This window comes from Brachionichthys hirsutus, chromosome 15 (genome assembly GCF_040956055.1).
Source record: "Brachionichthys hirsutus isolate HB-005 chromosome 15, CSIRO-AGI_Bhir_v1, whole genome shotgun sequence".
NCBI classification, from domain to species: Eukaryota; Metazoa; Chordata; class Actinopteri; order Lophiiformes; family Brachionichthyidae; genus Brachionichthys; species Brachionichthys hirsutus.
In genome coordinates, this window is record NC_090911.1 from 1,383,052 (window position 1) to 1,401,444 (window position 18,393).

Consider the following 18,393-nt stretch of genomic DNA (forward strand, 5'->3'; position numbering starts at 1 on the left):
ATGTCTTTAATCCAATCAGAGTTCAGAGTAAAATTATGATCGGATGCACTGTGTTCATGGACCCTAAAAATATTGATCCGATTAGGACTTGCCTGTTCATGCATCACACTTTCAATCAGAATAGATTATTTTGACATGCGTAATAAATACCAAATATACCGTAAATAGTAGAAGAAGAGGCCGTGAAATCGTAATTGGACTGCACTTATATAGCGCTTTTTCCACCGCTTTGTGGTGCTCAAAGCGCTTTACACAAGGCCTCACATTCACCCATTCACACACACATTCACACTCCAGTGAGTGACTGCTGCCGTGCAAGGCGCTGCCGGACCCACTGGGAGCAATTTGGGGTTCAGTGTCTTGCCCATGGACACTTTGACATGCAGACAGTCAGAGCTGGGATTCGACCCACTCTACCAACTGAGCCACAGCCGCCCCCGTAGCAACCTCCGTTGTAAATAAAACATGACTCCGCCCTTTTCTGCTTGACACTTCAGTGTTATTTAGCTCCTTTCCCCTGTTTGTGCTGTTGCGTTCCTCCTTTAATATCTCCGGCAACATGTTTGTCTCAGATATTGACCAGTTCTGTCTTTGGCTCACTCTGCTTCAGCTAGCTTCCGGGAATAGCAGCAGCGCGTGTAGCTGACGTCACACACATGCGCTGTAAGGACGGCTTCTACCGAAACATCGGAATAAGTGTTTTCATGCGCCCTGATCGGATCATCAATCGGTATAAACCACCCCTCTTGATCAGAATAAAATCAACTACAACCTTTAAATGCGTCGCCCTAAATCCCGCCACCTCGTGTTATTCCGATCAGGCTTTTAATCCGATTACACGTATCCATGTAAACTCATTTTCTCTAAGGGCCACATCAGCATTATGTTTGCCCTCCAAAGGCCAAATGTAAACCGTAACACAGTAAAAAACGTAACTAAATGTAATGTAATTTGATGTAAAATAAATGTAACTACTCCTTAACATGATGTTAAATAACGATTTATATTTTATTTAACTCTTTAGCTGCACCAGTAATAATTACAATAAAATATTCAGTTTTGATATCACTTTTTTAAAAGGTTGTAACTTAAAAATTGTTAGAGATAAAGCCAAACTGTAAATGAGAAAATGAACCAAAGTTTGTGATGGGAATAAATGAACACATCTAATAATGTGGAAAAGTTCCATTCAAATGCAATCATCACGCAGGAACAATGATAATCGATACAAAATCAAAGCAAAACCGAAAAGCCACCACCTTGTCTTGTCATGGACATGCGCAAACCAAAAAAAACAACCGAAGTGGGAAAGATAAAGAACATTCCCCGAAAAGACGGCACTTTCAGGATCAGCACTGAACAGCTCCATATGTAGCCGGCTACATATGGAGCTGTCCAGTGCTGAAGTTCGCCTACAGGATCAGTACGGGACAGCTCCATATATCCGACTACCTATGGAGCTGTCTCGTGCTGATGCTGAGCGCCATATGTAGTATGTAGCCAGGTGAAACCTTTTCAAAGCCTTTCCAGGCTCGTCTGCAGCTGTGCAATAAAACAGCCACCCTGCCGTCCAACATCCAGCCTGCACTTACGAGCTGCAGCTTCCATAGCCTGCTGCAGTTTACAAGGTTAGATCCAGCCATAAAGGAGGGTGTCGCACTCTGAGCAACTTAACAGCCTCTGAGCAAAGTGCATCCAGCTGCAGCCGTCAACAACCTCTCTCCTTTATGTCTGTATTTATTTTGAGATGTGGAGACACGGCGGAAGGCAATTTGTTTTCCAATGATCACATCTTTGACTTTAGAGTTCAATCCCAACACCGACGTTCCAACCGCTTTACCTGGAGATAACGAAAAACCATTCAAACCCCCCGCCCCCTCCCAAGTCAGAATAATGTTGTTTTCTAATGTTGTTTTCCGCCTTCGCACCAACATGCAGTATTAATATTGTCTTCCTGCCTTTAACAGTGTTTTTACAAACGGAAGAAATATATACGAGTCAGGAAAGATAGTGATAACCTCAAGGCAAAATACCAAGACAGTTCACTTCAGGTTCAAACTGTGTTTCTGCAACGACTCGCCAACTCAAAATCAACACACACACACACACACACGCACACAAACACACACACATGCGCGCACACACACACACGTGCACACACACACACATACACGCACACGCACACACACACACCAGCATTGAGCTGAAGACCAATAATGATTCAGAACACCTTACTGATCGTCTCACTCCTTCAAGAGCTTCACAATAAGGAGTCATTTCAGGCTAAAACCCAACAACCTCAGTGCAGGCTGCTCTTAAACTGCGCCAGTCTCCCCATCTTACATCACGTGATGCCTTATGACATTAACATGCAAAAATCCGTCTTGCTCCGAGGAAGCCCCCCCCCATCCAGGTTTTTGCTCCCACTGCCGTCTTGCATTTCCCATTTCGCATTCTCACGTTCGTCCCAACGCATCCTGGAGACGGTAAAACGATGCGGCGCACAAATCACCGAGCTGGAAGGTGTGAAAGTCTGAATAATGAAGTGATCACTCTTCCTTTCTCATGTGTTACGTTCACTAATTGGGAAAGCTGACATAATGTCACATCTTATAGAGTCATTTTTCATGGCAGACATGTTCATGCCGGTTCGTTTATCCACCTACGGAACTTTATTCCTGCGCTGCGCTGCGTGGGTCACACAGTTCTGATTCCTCTTCATTCATTATCACTCCCAATAATGTTATTTTTTTCCATTAACTCTTTATATGGTTATTGGTTTGTTTTATGATGACAGGATTAGCTAGAGAACTTTGTATTACTCAATAATTGTTACTACATGGTGACATGATAATAACACATTTATGGTTCATCCATTAATCTGAAAGGTTTAGAAAAAAAGATGATCGTATCAATCAGCGTGTTATATTTGAAATGAAAAACATTTTGTTGTGTAATAATACATTAATGTGATAACTGGTATTTGTATTAGCTACATATTCGGGTACATTTTGAGGTCAGCACCTTTACAAGTTAATGTATTGTTATATCACAATATCATAAATTAAAATGACAGTGATGTCGTTTTAAAGTTGAAAATATGATAGAAGCTTTTCAAAGGCCTGTAAGTGAGTCGCATAGAGAGCAAAGTCATCAGAGCCGTATGAGCAGAATAGAAACCGTTGACAGATGAACATCACCACTACATGTTGGTGCCGATCGGAGACTTGAAAGTGACCATGTTCTCGGTTTGCTGCATAACAGGGGCCGATAACGTTTCTGTAGCACAACGTGACTTTTGAAGGGGCAAGTAGAATTCTTGAGAGCGTGGAGCTAACACGGTCGCTCGGCCTCCGACAGTGGCGTGGAGACGTCTTCCTCGCACACGCTGCTGCAGCGCAGGGCTTTCGTTCTGAGCACATTTCATCTGTTTAGAGTTGGGTTTTGTGTTTTTTCGAGCCACAGAGGCATTTGACCCAATAAGGCTCATTGGATGGGCCTGGGTTGCTCCATGACCCGGGTGTCTTTTTGGGACAGATCGCCCGGCGGAGCTTATTGAATCAGCCGCTGCAAAGACGGACGGAAGGTGCGTCGCCTGGTTTTGTGTCTGCGTGCAAACCGTCGTGTTGGCGTGCAATCGCTGCCCAGCTGGAGGAATAACCGCAGAGACAACTCGATTCGATCACACAGAGAGAGCAGAGACGGCATCCGAGCGGCCGCAGCTCTTATTCTGCTTGTTCATTTGAGCTGACAAGCAGGAATAAAAACGCAGGGGGAAAGAATCACAGGCTCAAAGTTGTGAGTTCATCCAGTGGCAGCTACACACGCAAAAGGAGATGACCGAACCTCGTAGACATTACGTAATAGATTTACATAAACCTGGTTGGGCTACGGAAACAGAGAAACCCACCCCAGAGGTCCCAGTGTTCTCTCTGTGGGCCCCAAAGTGCCCCCTTAGGTGCCCCTGTGGTGGATTAAACCCGGCACAAGGTGCCCTTCCTTTTGGAGAAAGAAATGCAACATATAAAACATCCACTATTTCCAGTATAGTTAAATATATCTAGTGTGGAGAAGCTTAAGTAGGGGGACATGATAACGTCCTTGTTCCCTCGAATTGACCAGATATTTGTGTTCCAGCGCTGCAGCAAGATCATTTCACAGCAATTACAGTCTTTCTACGCAGAAACGTTTAACGCCGTTACACGTTTGCGCTGCGGCAAATGCTCGACTTGGATGAAACGGAACGCGCTCTGTAGTCTGTGCTGACTTTTAGGGCTGCGTGCAGAGAGACGCACAACGCCTCCGCCCGCGCGTCTTTCTCTTTGACGGGTTCGTCGTAATAAAGCATGAAATTACAGCTCTGTGGCGAATCGCCAGACATTCTCTCTCAATCACGCAAGGCAACAGCAAAATGTCTGCTATCCGCGGTTCCTCCTTCACACAACCAATACGCAAAGCAGACGCAGACGCAGACGCAGACGCAGACGCAGAGGCAGAGGCAGGCGCATCGCATACACAACCTGTCAGCAGAACCCTGCGCTCTCTGGGGAGTCTTTTGACACAGAATTTCTCAATTGCATCGACAAAGTTCAATGATCGCCGCTTTCTGTCACGTTCCTTCAAGCGTTGTTGGAATATTGAGTAAGCAACGTTCAACTGCTTTCTCTGGAATGTCGTCGCACTGAAGAGAAGTGGGATTTATTTGTCTACACTCCAAAACAGGAGACAATTCCATGATGATGTGAGAGTTAGGGCACTAAATATTCGGGGTTTTCTCAGTGAGCTGACGGAACTCTCTGGTTCTGTTAACGTGAATCAATCAATGACTGCGTTCACATGGACAAGATTGCTTTAATCCGATCAGAGTTCGGATTAAAATTATGATCGGATTAGGACTTGCGTGTTCATGCATCACACTTTCGATCGGAATTAATTATTTTGACATGCGCAATTTTACCAAATATACCGGAAGTAGCAGCAGAAGAAGAAGAAGCCGTAGCGACTTCCGTTTTAAACAAAACATGGCTCCGCCCCTTTCTGATTGAAACGTCAGCGTTATTTCCCACATTTTCCCGCTTGCGCTGTTACTTTGCCTCAACTCTTCCAAATGGAGCTGCACTGTCCTCCAGGCCTCGCTCTGCGTCAGCTAGCTTCCGGGGAAAACACAACCGCGTTTAGCTGACGTCACAGACATGCACAGTAATGACGGTTTGTACCGAAACTTCGGAATAAGGGTTGTCATGCGCCCTGATCGGATTATCAATCGGCATAAACCACCCCTCTTGATCGGAATAAAATCAACTACAACCTTTAAATGAGTCGCCCTAAATCCCGCCACCTTTTGTTACATTCCCGTCTTGTGCCAACATTAGCATGAAGGGACATTGGGAGAAAACGTTCTTATTTTTGATGTGGCGCAGAATAGCGTTGCCGTGCCTGCGAAAGAAAGAAGCAGCGTTTTCTCTTGTTTCATTGAGATCCATTCATTTTGTATCGTATCAAGATTTAAGAAAAGAAAAAAACTATTATTTAGAAATAAATGTACTCTGTCCTCCAGGATGATTTAAAAGCTGGTGCCATTGTGCATGCGGCTGGTTAACGCACGGAGACCAGCCTCATCACGTATGCATTAGATGTGGTTCATGCTTCACACTTGGAGATTGGCCTCTGTAGCCAATCAGTAATGACTGAAGCATTGCATTTTACCCAGGAGCATCAAGTCTCATAATGAGATTGGCCTCCCCCGGGCACGCCTCCCTAATCCCACGTCTCTATCTTTGCTCTGTGGGCCAGCCGAGCACAGACTGAACACAGATGCTCGACACAAAAATCTTTGTTAGCGCCGCCGTCCTCGATAAGAAGGACACAATGCAGCTGGGATGGAATGGATGCCGTGCTTATTATAGAACATGCTAATCCTCTTAAGAAGTTAAGAGAGGTCTCGATGACACGCGGGACAGAGAAGAACGAGTGCGGCTCTGCAGGACTGAGCCGAGGCACGGCAGCGAGTCTGGCTCCTCGCCCTGATGGTTGTTAACCTGCAGTTAACCGTCAGTTCTACGGGGAAGAGAGAAAGAGGAGCTGCATCAACCAAATACTCCGTCTATACCGCAATCAAATTTACCCATGATGCTGTTGGAGAAGGATGAGGGTAACCCGAGCGCCAACGTCCTGTTAGCTCATTAACAGGATTTCACCGAGATCCACTTTTGGCCAATCCCGTGAGCCGAGCAACGGGCGCTTCTGAGACTTCTTTGTAGCGCCGTCTCTTCGGGGGGGGGGGGGGGGGGGGGGGGATGTAAAGTAACTGGCTGAACAGGAGGATTTGAATTCTGGCAGAGCAATCGGAAACCTCTCAAGCTTGTACTGTAGCGGCAAACAGAGCAGCATCACCGGCCTCACCTGTCTTTTCCCGTCTCTTTCTTAAACACCATGTCGCAGTAGTTCATCCTGTCCTCGGTGGTGACGTAGATTTGTGCGCGAGGGTAGCTCTCAGCCGCCTGGCGCAGCATGTTGTACACGATGCCCTTCCCATCCTTCCTCATGTTTCGGAGCGGCCCCCACACCACATAGACGGTGCCATTGCCCTGGCCGAAGAAGTGCTGGGGCCGCTGCAGCAGCAGGGGGACGCTGGTGTGCGACACGACTCTCAGGGTGGTTTGCTGGCCCACGTCAGCCTCAAAGCCCCGCGTGGGCGCGTTGTTCATCCGCCAGATGCAGGGGGAGCGGTCGATCTCCGGGCCGGCGGCCTGGCCCAACATCTGGCCGGAGCTGGACACGATGCTGCAGAGCTCACAGTGCAGCTGCAGAGGCTGGACAAGAGCAAGCGAGTCATTATGGTCAGTGTGGAAGTACAACGGCACAATTCAGAGAGAGAGAGAGAGAGAGAGAGAGAGAGAGAGGTTTCATAAAGTGCGGGCAGCCTTAATCAGCGTTTCACCTTTGTATAATATGCTTGATTTGCTTTGGTAAAGATTAAAGTTACAAACCGAGCCGTGTTTAATGCGTTTAATGAAGAGTAACTAAAGGCCGTTCTCCTGCATGTTCAGCATTAATGCAACAAACAGTTTCACTGCACAAACAAAGTCCCGGAGAGGATCCTGCCGGATCTTTCGGGACCGGTCTCTTCATCTTCGTCTTGTCGCACAAATCCGCTGCTTTCAAAGGAAATATGAAGCAGCCATTTGTCTTCCCTCCCGTGAGATTCCGTGAGCACCGACAGAGCTTTTCCCCTCAGTCACGGGTTAAGGGCGCCGATCTCTGGGCAAGGGCTGGTAACTGCCCATTTACTGACTGGTTGAGACGCCGCCTCGATCACGGCCGCTCCCTTCAGCCCAGCTCGTAAGCACACGCAGACTGGTTGAACTCTGATGGGAACACTGGCTGGCCAACCGAGGCACACACGGGTTCGGGAACGGAAACCTGCCAAAAACGCCAGAACACTGAGGTTCTAGTCTGAGACTCGTTTAAACAAAAGCAGACACCCAAATATGTTACCGTCACACACAATAAATGGAAGCGAGGATTATTAGCTTTAGAACAATAATGGCAATAAAAACAAATGTAAGCCGTTAAATCTCATCTCATGCATGACTGGGTTAAAGATAAAGTGGGTTATTTAACAGTGGGATTAATGCAGGGAGCATGGTCAGAAATGCAGGTCACAGCACCGAGGTGTGAACTAAACGCTTTAAACACCATTCATTGATACGCAGTAATTATGTCATTAGCATGCCTGTTCCCAGCGATGGAGCCTATAAGGTACTTAAATATTCATTGATTAGCTGCATCTGTCTGTTTGGTAAAAGGGATTTACTCCAAATACTCCTTGAAGCGTGCAAAATACATAAAGCCTCACAGCAGATCTGGTTCAGGTGCCTCCTGGGTAGACCCAAAGCTCTCTGGTGAGATTACATACCGGTATGTCATCTAGAGGAAGGCCTCCGGATCTTCAAGGGGGCTGCAGAGTATTACTGGGGAGGACGTCTAGAATATCCTGCTTAACCTGGGGCCAACAAGACGTGGCCGCCCAACATCAATGAATTGATCTGTTTATGGTAAAACTACTACAAAAAATATTCAATGCAAATTAAAATAGCCGGAAAAAGGTTCTATTGGCACGATCAGGTCTGTGCTGCTAATCCTAATCTGCATGAATACCAGTAGAATCTCTGATGCTGCCCCACGTAACCAACACGACATGGTGAGTCAGTCGTGAGCTCTAATTTGAGCTTTCAGGCACTTGACCTACTAATCTTTATCATTTGTGCATCATCCGAACAGATTTGGTATCAATAAAATGAAGAGGACTGGACTGTAGTGCTACTAGCAGAAACCTCGATGGAGGGCCTGGATGTCAAATCTTCTCGTGGAGATTAAAGTATCGAGTTTCTGCCTCCACCAGTAACAGACGAGGGGCATGAAGGGAAAGCGCCTCAAGACAAATGTTTTCTACTTCTCCTGAAAAGCAGCGCGAGAGAAATCCATCACACCTGCAGTCTGACTCGATCACACCTGGGAGGAAGGCCGGCCGGGCCCCCGCTAGCAGCGAATGCATGAAACAATGGCTGCAAGAGCGTCGCCGTGTGTTGGTGGCGGGGGGGGGGGGCTGCCTGAGGTTTCTGAAAGCGCTGCTTTACACTGGCTGGACCGGATCTCTCTGGAGGTGGAGGATGATGCTCCACCGTGAATCTGCCAATGTGACTCGGATGCTGAACATGAGGCGTCCACTTATCGTGAGGGACCTGCTGTACGCATCCGAGGCTTCTGTGCGCATCTAGATGCATTAAATTAAAAACTGAAATCCCGCCCTCATAACCGGCGCTGAATGTCGCCTGCAGTGATGTAATTTTTTCCGCCCAGTGTCCACCAACATAAGCAATGTCAGCTTTCACCGGCTGCCTCCATGAACAACAAACACACGGCACAGTTTTTTTAATTTACATTTTGATGGTGTGGGATTTTAAAAGGCTTTGATATTTCAATTTCCATAAATTGTGTGGGGAATATACAGCGCAGCGCTGTTTGAAGGCAGAAGAATGGGATCATGGGCATGGATGATTGGAATTAGAACAAAACAATGCATGCAAGACACATCAAACAGGCATTTCCACCACAGAGCACCTGATATAATGAAATGATGAGGAGCCGCTGCGCCTTTCTGCCTGAGTGCCTCTGAACGCACCTTCATTATGGAGGTGACGCCGCGTGATGCCAGGTTAATGTGAACAGAGGTTAGATATACGGAACAGGAAAAGGTTGCCCGTGTGCGACATAAATGATTCCACTGACACAGTCGCACGACAAATGGAAATGTCTTTCATTGTCAAATATTAGCCGCTTATGTTTCCCACCTTGGAGCTGGTGTAAAACATGAATGAATGAATGTGAATAAAGCTTTAAAGCCCAGCGTCCGTTCAGCCTGGCTGCTGGGACACGCCGGTGGTTTCTAGTCCCGCCCTCTGGCGTGCACGCTTTTGTGTTGGCATTGCTCACGTCTTGCTTGGGGATGCTGACGTAGCCCAGGAGCGGTTTGAAGGCCTTGTACGGCTGCTTGGAGAACATCCAGTGGCCGCTGAACGTCTGGCCGAACACTGGCTGCAGGAGGAAGTAGGGCTTCTCCGAGTAATTCACCACCGCCGCAAAGAGCGACACCGCCACGATCAGACTGGTGGCGATCAGCGGCTTCCTCTGTGGAGAGAGAGAGACACGCAACACGAACAATCAGAACCACAGCAGAAGGACCAACACATTGTCTCTGTCGTCTCTCTCCGTCTCTCCATCTCGCTTTGTTGTTTGATAGTTACAAATAAGCAGACAACAGTTGCATTGGAAGTACCGCAGCAACAAATACACAACATGGCAACAAGTCAAGGCCAAGGAAGATGAGTGAGGATATAGAACAATAACGACATCATTTATGCTTCGGCAACGAGACAGATTTGTTTCCTAAAGCTGGATTAGAACGTGCAACAGCGTGCTTTTTTATTCTCTTATTTTTTAGGGTTGATTCTTTTAACGTGGCAAAACTTCCAACAGGTTGTACAGCTCCAGTTAGGGTTAGGGAAAATTAAAGCAAAAATTAAATATTTATTAGCCAAATCAGCATAAATATAATAATATAATATATTATGAACAAATTTACACTGTACATATAGAAATATAAAAATAATCTAGCTGTACTGGGAATAATAATTTATTTTTATTTTTTTTAGCACCTGAGCTGTCCAATCAGGCATCAGCTGATCTCCTTAACTGGTCACATCTCCCCGGCGTCATGGCGACGCATCTTCACTGTTAGCCTATTATTATTTAGCTGCTGTCTTTTCAATATTATTAATATTATCTTCGTACCTATAGTGCGTTTACGCTACAGGATCCATGGGGGGGGCACAGACTTTATCATTAATTATTGCATCCTCTGCTGCCATTGATCCGCTTCACTTCATTCTCGTGTCTCTTTCGACTGGACTAAAACAGAAATCAATTCAGTATCGGGGTTCATTTGCCAAATCTTTTGATAAAGACAACAACAACAACAAAAGGCGCTTTTCACCATTTTCAAGGTCGTATTCTAACTGAAGGGAAGCTAGATGTTGGGCAGAGCCCTCTTGCAGCAGTGAGATGTGTCTGAAGAACCGGCGAGGGAAGAACGTGTCAAATCTAGTGACCAGATGAATCACAGCAGCCGCCACGCTCCAGACGCATCAAACATCTGCATGACGTTTTCCTGCCCTGGAAGGCCGTTTGGTGAAAATGTGTCGCATTTATTGCTGTTTCAGCTTTGCCATGACAGCAGCTGAGCGGGTCCCGTGAGGAATAATGGATAGAAGACGGAGGACAAGGAAGGGTCTCACGGAGGAGACGCGATGGGCAGAGCTGGATCGATGCCCGGACGTGAGAACGGATCAGACGGACACGAAGAGGTCGGTGGCGCGGCTGCAACATTTCACAGCCCGACATGACGATGGATTTCAGCAGAATCTGAAATTAGCATGCTGCTAATGGAAGAGATAGCGCCGGTACCAAAGTGATGCTTTGAAGATTCTTTGAAGTTCTCCGTTGGTGAGGAACCCCCCCCCCCCAAAGTGCCTGCACCACCGCGAGCTCTGATATCCTACATCAAATGTCCCACGGGAGGTGTGGAGGCTTTCCTTCTAAAAGACGAGATCAAAACATGTGAGCGCCGTGAGGGGGGGGGGGGGGGGCAAGCCCGTCCCATTTTATCACTTGCACCAACGTTACATCACGCGTCGTTTCATGGCATGAGCGGCCATCTTTGATCCCAGACAGGTTCTGGCTTTGATCTCGGAGCATTTCCCAAGCTAGATAGCGCTTTAATAATGGGGGGGGGGGGGGGGGGGGCGCTGGCCCGTCCCGTCATGCTGCAAGAGGCGATGTGCGGTTACAAGCTGGTCGTCAATAAAGCGTTCAGCCAATCCCTTATAAATGAGAGGGAACGGAAACAATCTGCTTTACTGAAGGCAGAAAACGTCCTCGTCTTCCTCAATCTCAACACGGCAAAAAATCACCGGGGCGGCGAGGTCCTGGGCGTATGCATCATGACCCCCCCCCCCCCCCCCCTTCCATCACTCATCCATCAGAGTGATCAGTCGTCAGCCTGTTGAGCCATTTGACAGAGATGGGGGCTATTAACACCCGCAGCGAGGCGGCCATAGAGCTTTGGGTCAAGCAGAAACCGTCCGCTTGAGGAATGTTTGGAACAATGGCGGCCATTAAATGCGGCGCCATTTGCGGCTACAGCCCAGAGACGTTTCATTTCGCGTCTCTGAGGGGGGGCTGTCACTAAAGGATGTTCAGACTCCCCGCAAAGGGGCATGGATCTTCGTTCAGGGACGGACTGGATGAGATCATCGGACACGAGAGAGCCGTAATTTACGACACTCGGCTGGCGTGACCGGATTACACGCAGGACGGACCGTTACCGGGGGCGACCTCGCAGAGAGCAGAGAGAACAAAATGAATTCCACTTGCAAAGATGGTGCACGGAAAACTGATCCTCTGATCCACTCAGGACAGCGAGCGAAGTTTCAGAACAACGTTTCAGAACGTTTCAGAACGCCGTTTCAGAGCGACGTTTCAGAACAACGTTTCAGAACGACGTTTCAGAACGACGTTTCAGAGCGACGTTTCAGAACGACGTTTCAGAGCGACGTTTCAGAGCGACGTTTCAGAACGACGTTTCAGAGCGACGTTTCAGAGCGACGTTTCAGAACAACGTTTCAGAACGATGTTTCAGAACGACGTTTCAGAACGACGTTTCAGAGCGACGTTTCAGAACGACGTTTCAGAGCGACGTTTCAGAGCGACGTTTCAGAACGACGTTTCAGAGCGACGTTTCAGAACGACGTTTCAGAACGACGTTTCAGAGCGACGTTTCAGAACGACGTTTCAGAGCGACGTTTCAGAGCGACGTTTCAGAACAACGTTTCAGAACGATGTTTCAGAACGACGTTTCAGAACGACGTTTCAGAGCGACGTTTCAGAACGACGTTTCAGAGCGACGTTTCAGAGCGACGTTTCAGAACGACGTTTCAGAGCGACGTTTCAGAACGACGTTTCAGAACGACGTTTCAGAGCGACGTTTCAGAACGACGTTTCAGAGCGACGTTTCAGAGCGACGTTTCAGAACAACGTTTCAGAACGATGTTTCAGAACGACGTTTCAGAACGACGTTTCAGAACGACGTTTCAGAGCGACGTTTCAGAGCGACGTTTCAGAACGACGTTTCAGAGCGACGTTTCAGAACGACGTTTCAGAACGACGTTTCAGAGCGACGTTTCAGAACGCCGTTTCAGAGCGACGTTTCAGAACGACGTTTCAGAGCGACGTTTCAGAACGACGTTTCAGAGCGACGTTTCAGAACGACGTTTCAGAACGACGTTTCAGAACGACGTTTCAGAGCGACGTTTCAGAACGACGTTTCAGAGCGGCGTTTCAGAACGACGTTTCAGAACGACGTTTCAGAGCGACGTTTCAGAACGACGTTTCAGAACGACGTTTCAGAGCGACGTTTCAGAACGCCGTTTCAGAACGACGTTTCAGAACGACGTTTCAGAGCGACGTTTCAGAACGACGTTTCAGAACGACGTTTCAGAACGACGTTTCAGAGCGACGTTTCAGAACGACGTTTCAGAACGCCGTTTCGGAACGACGAGGGAACCGTCGCTGACTTACACATCAAATATTTAGTGGTGGCAAAACAACAATTAGTATGATCAGCAAAATGCTTTGTTTTAGCATCATGTCGCAGGTTTCCTGTCTATTATCATCATTGCTGTTGCATTCATGTGTTTGCTGCATAGAACATTTCATAAATACAAACGTCCTCACACCACTGTCCCTCGAGAACCATCCTAGCATGGCGCCACGGCCGGCCACTCGACTCCCCGGGATTGAATATTTTCTATTTGCGCGAGTTTAAATTCAATTTGGACATTTGAGGGAGGGTCTGCGTCCGTCTAATGAAACCAAGTCTAATGTTCTTCTTTGTTTTTGTTCTGCAGGAGGAAGCGTCTTCCTCTCGCGCTGCTAATCACCCAGAGGCCCGCGTCCATCTACTGGGGGGGTCTGTCAGAGATCTGATCAACCGCCCACGCTGCGAGACCGGCCAGACCAAACTAAGCCCGGCGTCGGTATCTGCAGATGTTTGGGATCCAGAGCTGAGCAGTCTGAGAATCAATCTGTAAATTACACACCCCCTCAAAAAACTCAAAGCACATCAGGGTATGCATTGTGCAATCAAACATTTCAACTCCATCAGGCTCTATCTGGGCATGAAGAGAATGCAATTTCCCCAGAAGACTCCTGATACAGCTCAGTAAACAAAAGGACCGTGCAGGAGTTTCAATCCACAAAGCTAATCACAAAGGCCGGTCGGAATAATGAGAGACTCAACCTGAAGAATATGGAATATCATGAAAAAACATCTGAAGGTGCGTTCGACCGTTTACGTGTGCCTCCTGGGCAATGGGCAAAAAATAAAGAATGAAAAACAGCAACAGAAAATGACATCAGCAATTCAACAACTCGCTGGCACTCGATTCATATCAGGAAAGGGAACAACATCATCATTTGTTCCCAACGCTGATCCAGAGCCTGATCCAGAGCCTGGTCCAGAGCCTGGTCCAGAGCCTGATCCAGAGCCTGGTCCAGAGCCTGATCCAGAGCCTGATCTAGAGCCTGATCCAGAGCCTGATTCAGAGCCTGATCCAGAGCCTGATCTAGAGCCTGATCCATTAGCCTGATCTAGAGTCTGGTCCAGAGCCTGGTCCAGAGCCTGATCCATTAGCCTGATCTAGAGCCTGGTCCAGAGCCTGGTCCAGAGCCTGGTCCAGAGTCTGATCCAGAGCCTGATCCAGAACCTGGTCCAGAGCCTGATCCAGAGCCTGATCTAGAGCCTGATCCAGAGCCTGATCCATTAGCCTGATCCAGAGCCTGATCCAGAGTCTGGTCCAGAGCCTGATCCAGAGTCTGATCCAGAGCCTGATCCAGAGCCTGATCCAGAGCCTGATCCAGAGTCTGGTCCAGAGTCTGATCCAGAGCCTGATCCAGAGCCTGGTCCAGAGCCTGATCCAGAGCCTGATCCAGAGCCTGATCCAGAGCCTGATCCATTAGCCTGATCTAGAGCCTGATCCAGAGCCTGATCCAGAGCCTGGTCCAGAGCCTGATCCAGAGTCTGATCCAGAGCCTGATCCAGAGCCTGATCCAGAGCCTGATCCAGAGTCTGGTCCAGAGTCTGATCCAGAGCCTGATCCAGAGCCTGATCCAGAGTCTAATCCAGAGCCTGATCCAGAGCCTGATCCAGAGCCTGATCCAGAGCCTGATCCAGAGTCTGGTCCAGAGTCTGATCCAGAGCCTGGTCCAGAGTGTGGTCCAGAGTCTGATCCAGAGCCTGGTCCAGAGCCTGATCCAGAGCCTGATCCAGAGCCTGATCCAGAGTCTGATCCAGAGCCTGATCCAGAGTCTGATCCAGAGCCTGATCCAGAGTCTGATCCAGAGCCTGATCCAGAGTCTGATCCAGATCATCAACACAATCTCATCACCTTGATAAACGTTGTACACGTTTTGTTATGCTACGTGGTTAAAAAAAAAATCATGCAACTCAACGTTTCAGAGCGACGTTTCAGAACAACGTTTCAGAACGTTTCAGAACGACGTTTCAGAGCGACGTTTCAGAACGACGTTTCAGAGCGACGTCTCAGAACGATGTTTCAGAACGACGTTTCAGAACGTTTCAGAACAACGTTTCAGAACGACGTTTCAGAACAACGTTTCAGAACGACGTTTCAGAACGACGTTTCAGAACGACGTTTCAGAACGACGTTTCAGAACAACGTTTCAGAGCGACGTTTCAGAACGCCGTTTCGGAGCGACGTTTCAGAACGACGTTTCAGAACGACGTTTCAGAACGACGTTTCAGAACGACGTTTCAGAGCAACGTTTCAGAACGACGTTTCAGAGCGACGTTTCAGAACGACGTTTCAGAACGCCGTTTCGGAACGACGAGGGAACCGTCGCTGACTTACACATCAAATATTTAGTGGTGGCAAAACAACAATTAGTATGATCAGCAAAATGCTTTGTTTTAGCATCATGTCGCAGGTTTCCTGTCTATTATCATCATTGCTGTTGCATTCATGTGTTTGCTGCATAGAACATTTCATAAATACAAACGTCCTCACACCACTGTCCCTCGAGAACCATCCTAGCATGGCGCCACGGCCGGCCACTCGACTCCCCGGGATTGAATATTTTCTATTTGCGCGAGTTTAAATTCAATTTGGACATTTGAGGGAGGGTCTGCGTCCGTCTAATGAAACCAAGTCTAATGTTCTTCTTTGTTTTTGTTCTGCAGGAGGAAGCGTCTTCCTCTCGCGCTGCTAATCACCCAGAGGCCCGCGTCCATCTACTGGGGGGGTCTGTCAGAGATCTGATCAACCGCCCACGCTGCGAGACCGGCCAGACCAAACTAAGCCCGGCGTCGGTATCTGCAGATGTTTGGGATCCAGAGCTGAGCAGTCTGAGAATCAATCTGTAAATTACACACCCCCTCAAAAAACTCAAAGCACATCAGGGTATGCATTGTGCAATCAAACATTTCAACTCCATCAGGCTCTATCTGGGCATGAAGAGAATGCAATTTCCCCGGAAGACTCCTGATACAGCTCAGTAAACAAAAGGACCGTGCAGGAGTTTCAATCCACAAAGCTAATCACAAAGGCCGGTCGGAATAATGAGAGACTCAACCTGAAGAATATGGAATATCATGAAAAAACATCTGAAGGTGCGTTCGACCGTTTACGTGTGCCTCCTGGGCAATGGGCAAAAAATAAAGAATGAAAAACAGCAACAGAAAATGACATCAGCAATTCAACAACTCGCTGGCACTCGATTCATATCAGGAAAGGGAACAACATCATCATTTGTTCCCAACGCTGATCCAGAGCCTGATCCAGAGCCTGGTCCAGAGCCTGATCCAGAGCCTGATCCAGAGCCTGGCCCAGAGCCTGATCCAGAGCCTGATCTAGAGCCTGATCCAGAGCCTGATTCAGAGCCTGATCCAGAGCCTGATCTAGAGCCTGATCCATTAGCCTGATCCATTAGCCTGATCTAGAGTCTGGTCCAGAGCCTGGTCCAGAGCCTGATCCATTAGCCTGATCTAGAGCCTGGTCCAGAGCCTGGTCCAGAGCCTGATCTAGAGCCTGATCCAGAGCCTGATCTAGAGCCTGATCTAGAGCCTGATCCAGAGCCTGATCCAGAGCCTGATCCAGAGCCTGATCTAGAGCCTGATCCATTAGCCTGATCCATTAGCCTGATCCAGAGCCTGATCTACAGCCTGATCTAGAGCCTGATCCAGAGCCTGATTCAGAGCCTGATCCAGAGCCTGATCTAGAGCCTGATCCATTAGCCTGATCCATTAGCCTGATCCAGAGCCTGATCTAGAGCCTGATCTAGAGCCTGATCCAGAGCCTGATTCAGAGCCTGATCCAGAGCCTGATCTAGAGCCTGATCCATTAGCCTGATCCATTAGCCTGATCTAGAGCCTGGTCCAGAGCCTGGTCCAGAGCCTGATCCATTAGCCTGATCTAGAGCCTGGTCCAGAACCTGGTCCAGAGCCTGGTCCAGAGTCTGATCCAGAGCCTGATCCAGAGCCTGGTCCAGAGCCTGGTCCAGAGCCTGATCCAGAGCCTGATCCAGAGCCTGATCCATTAGCCTGGTACAGAGCCTGATCCAGAGTCTGATCCAGATCATCAACACAATCTCATCACCTTGATAATTAACTATCGACTCTGAGAATATTTGCAACCCATCAGTGTTTCTATTTCATTTATTTGTTTGTTTATGAATCGTTTATTTATTGATCTTGCAGCTGGACTGAGGCAGTCGACGCTCCCGATGTTCCTGCTGAATTTGCTCGGAGTCGTCACACAGAGGACGGATGGATGGATGGACGGATGATGGATGATGGATGGACGGATGATGGATGGATGGATGGACAGATGGATGGATGGACGGATGATGGCTGGATGGATGGACGGATGATGGATGGATGGATGGACGGATGATGGATGATGGATGGACGGATGATGGATGGATGGATGGACAGATGGATGGATGGACGGATGATGGCTGGATGGATGGACGGATGATGGATGGATGGATGGACGGATGATGGATGATGGATGGACGGATGATGGATGGATGGATGGACAGATGGATGGATGGACGGATGATGGATGGATGGATGGACGGATGATGGATGGATGGATGGACGGATGATGGATGGACGGATATGGCCACTTATCCAGAAAATGTGCAAATGAATTGTTGAATAAATGTGTTGCAGAAAGTTCGTTTTCCTCTGTTTGGGGGGGGGGGGGGGGGGCGTCGAACTCGATGACGTAAGAGGCCAAAATTCAAGACACAGACTTTGTAAAGTACCTGCAATACTTGAAACGGAAACATTCAAATTGTTAGTTTGCATCGGTGGTGTAAAATCATTTTATTTTTGTTTTTCTAATGTTACGTTGCATCAATTGAGTTATTGAATATTGGTTTTATTTGTATTTGTATTGTTACATTTGTATTGTTAATTGTGGATGATTTATATATGAAGGACTTTCAACGGAAACAAGACCGCAAGGGCTTTTTTGAAATGCTCCTCTTAGACAGGATGTTTGACTCTATTTGTACTGTCATACATGCTACTGTGTGACTGTACTTGTACTCTAACATTCTATCTAATAAATATATTCATTCATTCATATATTCAAAAAAACACAACTACGTTTTTCCCCTCATTAAAATAAAAAGGTGACCCGAGTGACGTGGGAACAGCTCTGCCTGCGCCTCACCCCCGCTTACACCCCC

The 18,393-nt window shown here is 47.8% G+C and overlaps 1 protein-coding gene across 1 annotated transcript in view; it reads right to left on the bottom strand.

Annotated features, from left to right (window-relative positions):
- st6galnac3 (ST6 (alpha-N-acetyl-neuraminyl-2,3-beta-galactosyl-1,3)-N-acetylgalactosaminide alpha-2,6-sialyltransferase 3) overlaps positions 1-14,259 on the bottom strand; it is a 35,358-nt gene extending 21,099 nt beyond the window's left edge. Inside the window, exons 1-3 of the mRNA XM_068748794.1 lie at positions 14,106-14,259; positions 9,496-9,704; positions 6,403-6,812 (exon numbers count right to left, since the gene is read on the bottom strand). Coding sequence (XP_068604895.1) covers positions 6,403-6,812; positions 9,496-9,704; positions 14,106-14,259 — 773 coding nt within the window. The remainder of the gene's footprint in view (positions 1-6,402; positions 6,813-9,495; positions 9,705-14,105) is intronic.
- Positions 14,260-18,393: the final 4,134 nt, after the last annotated feature.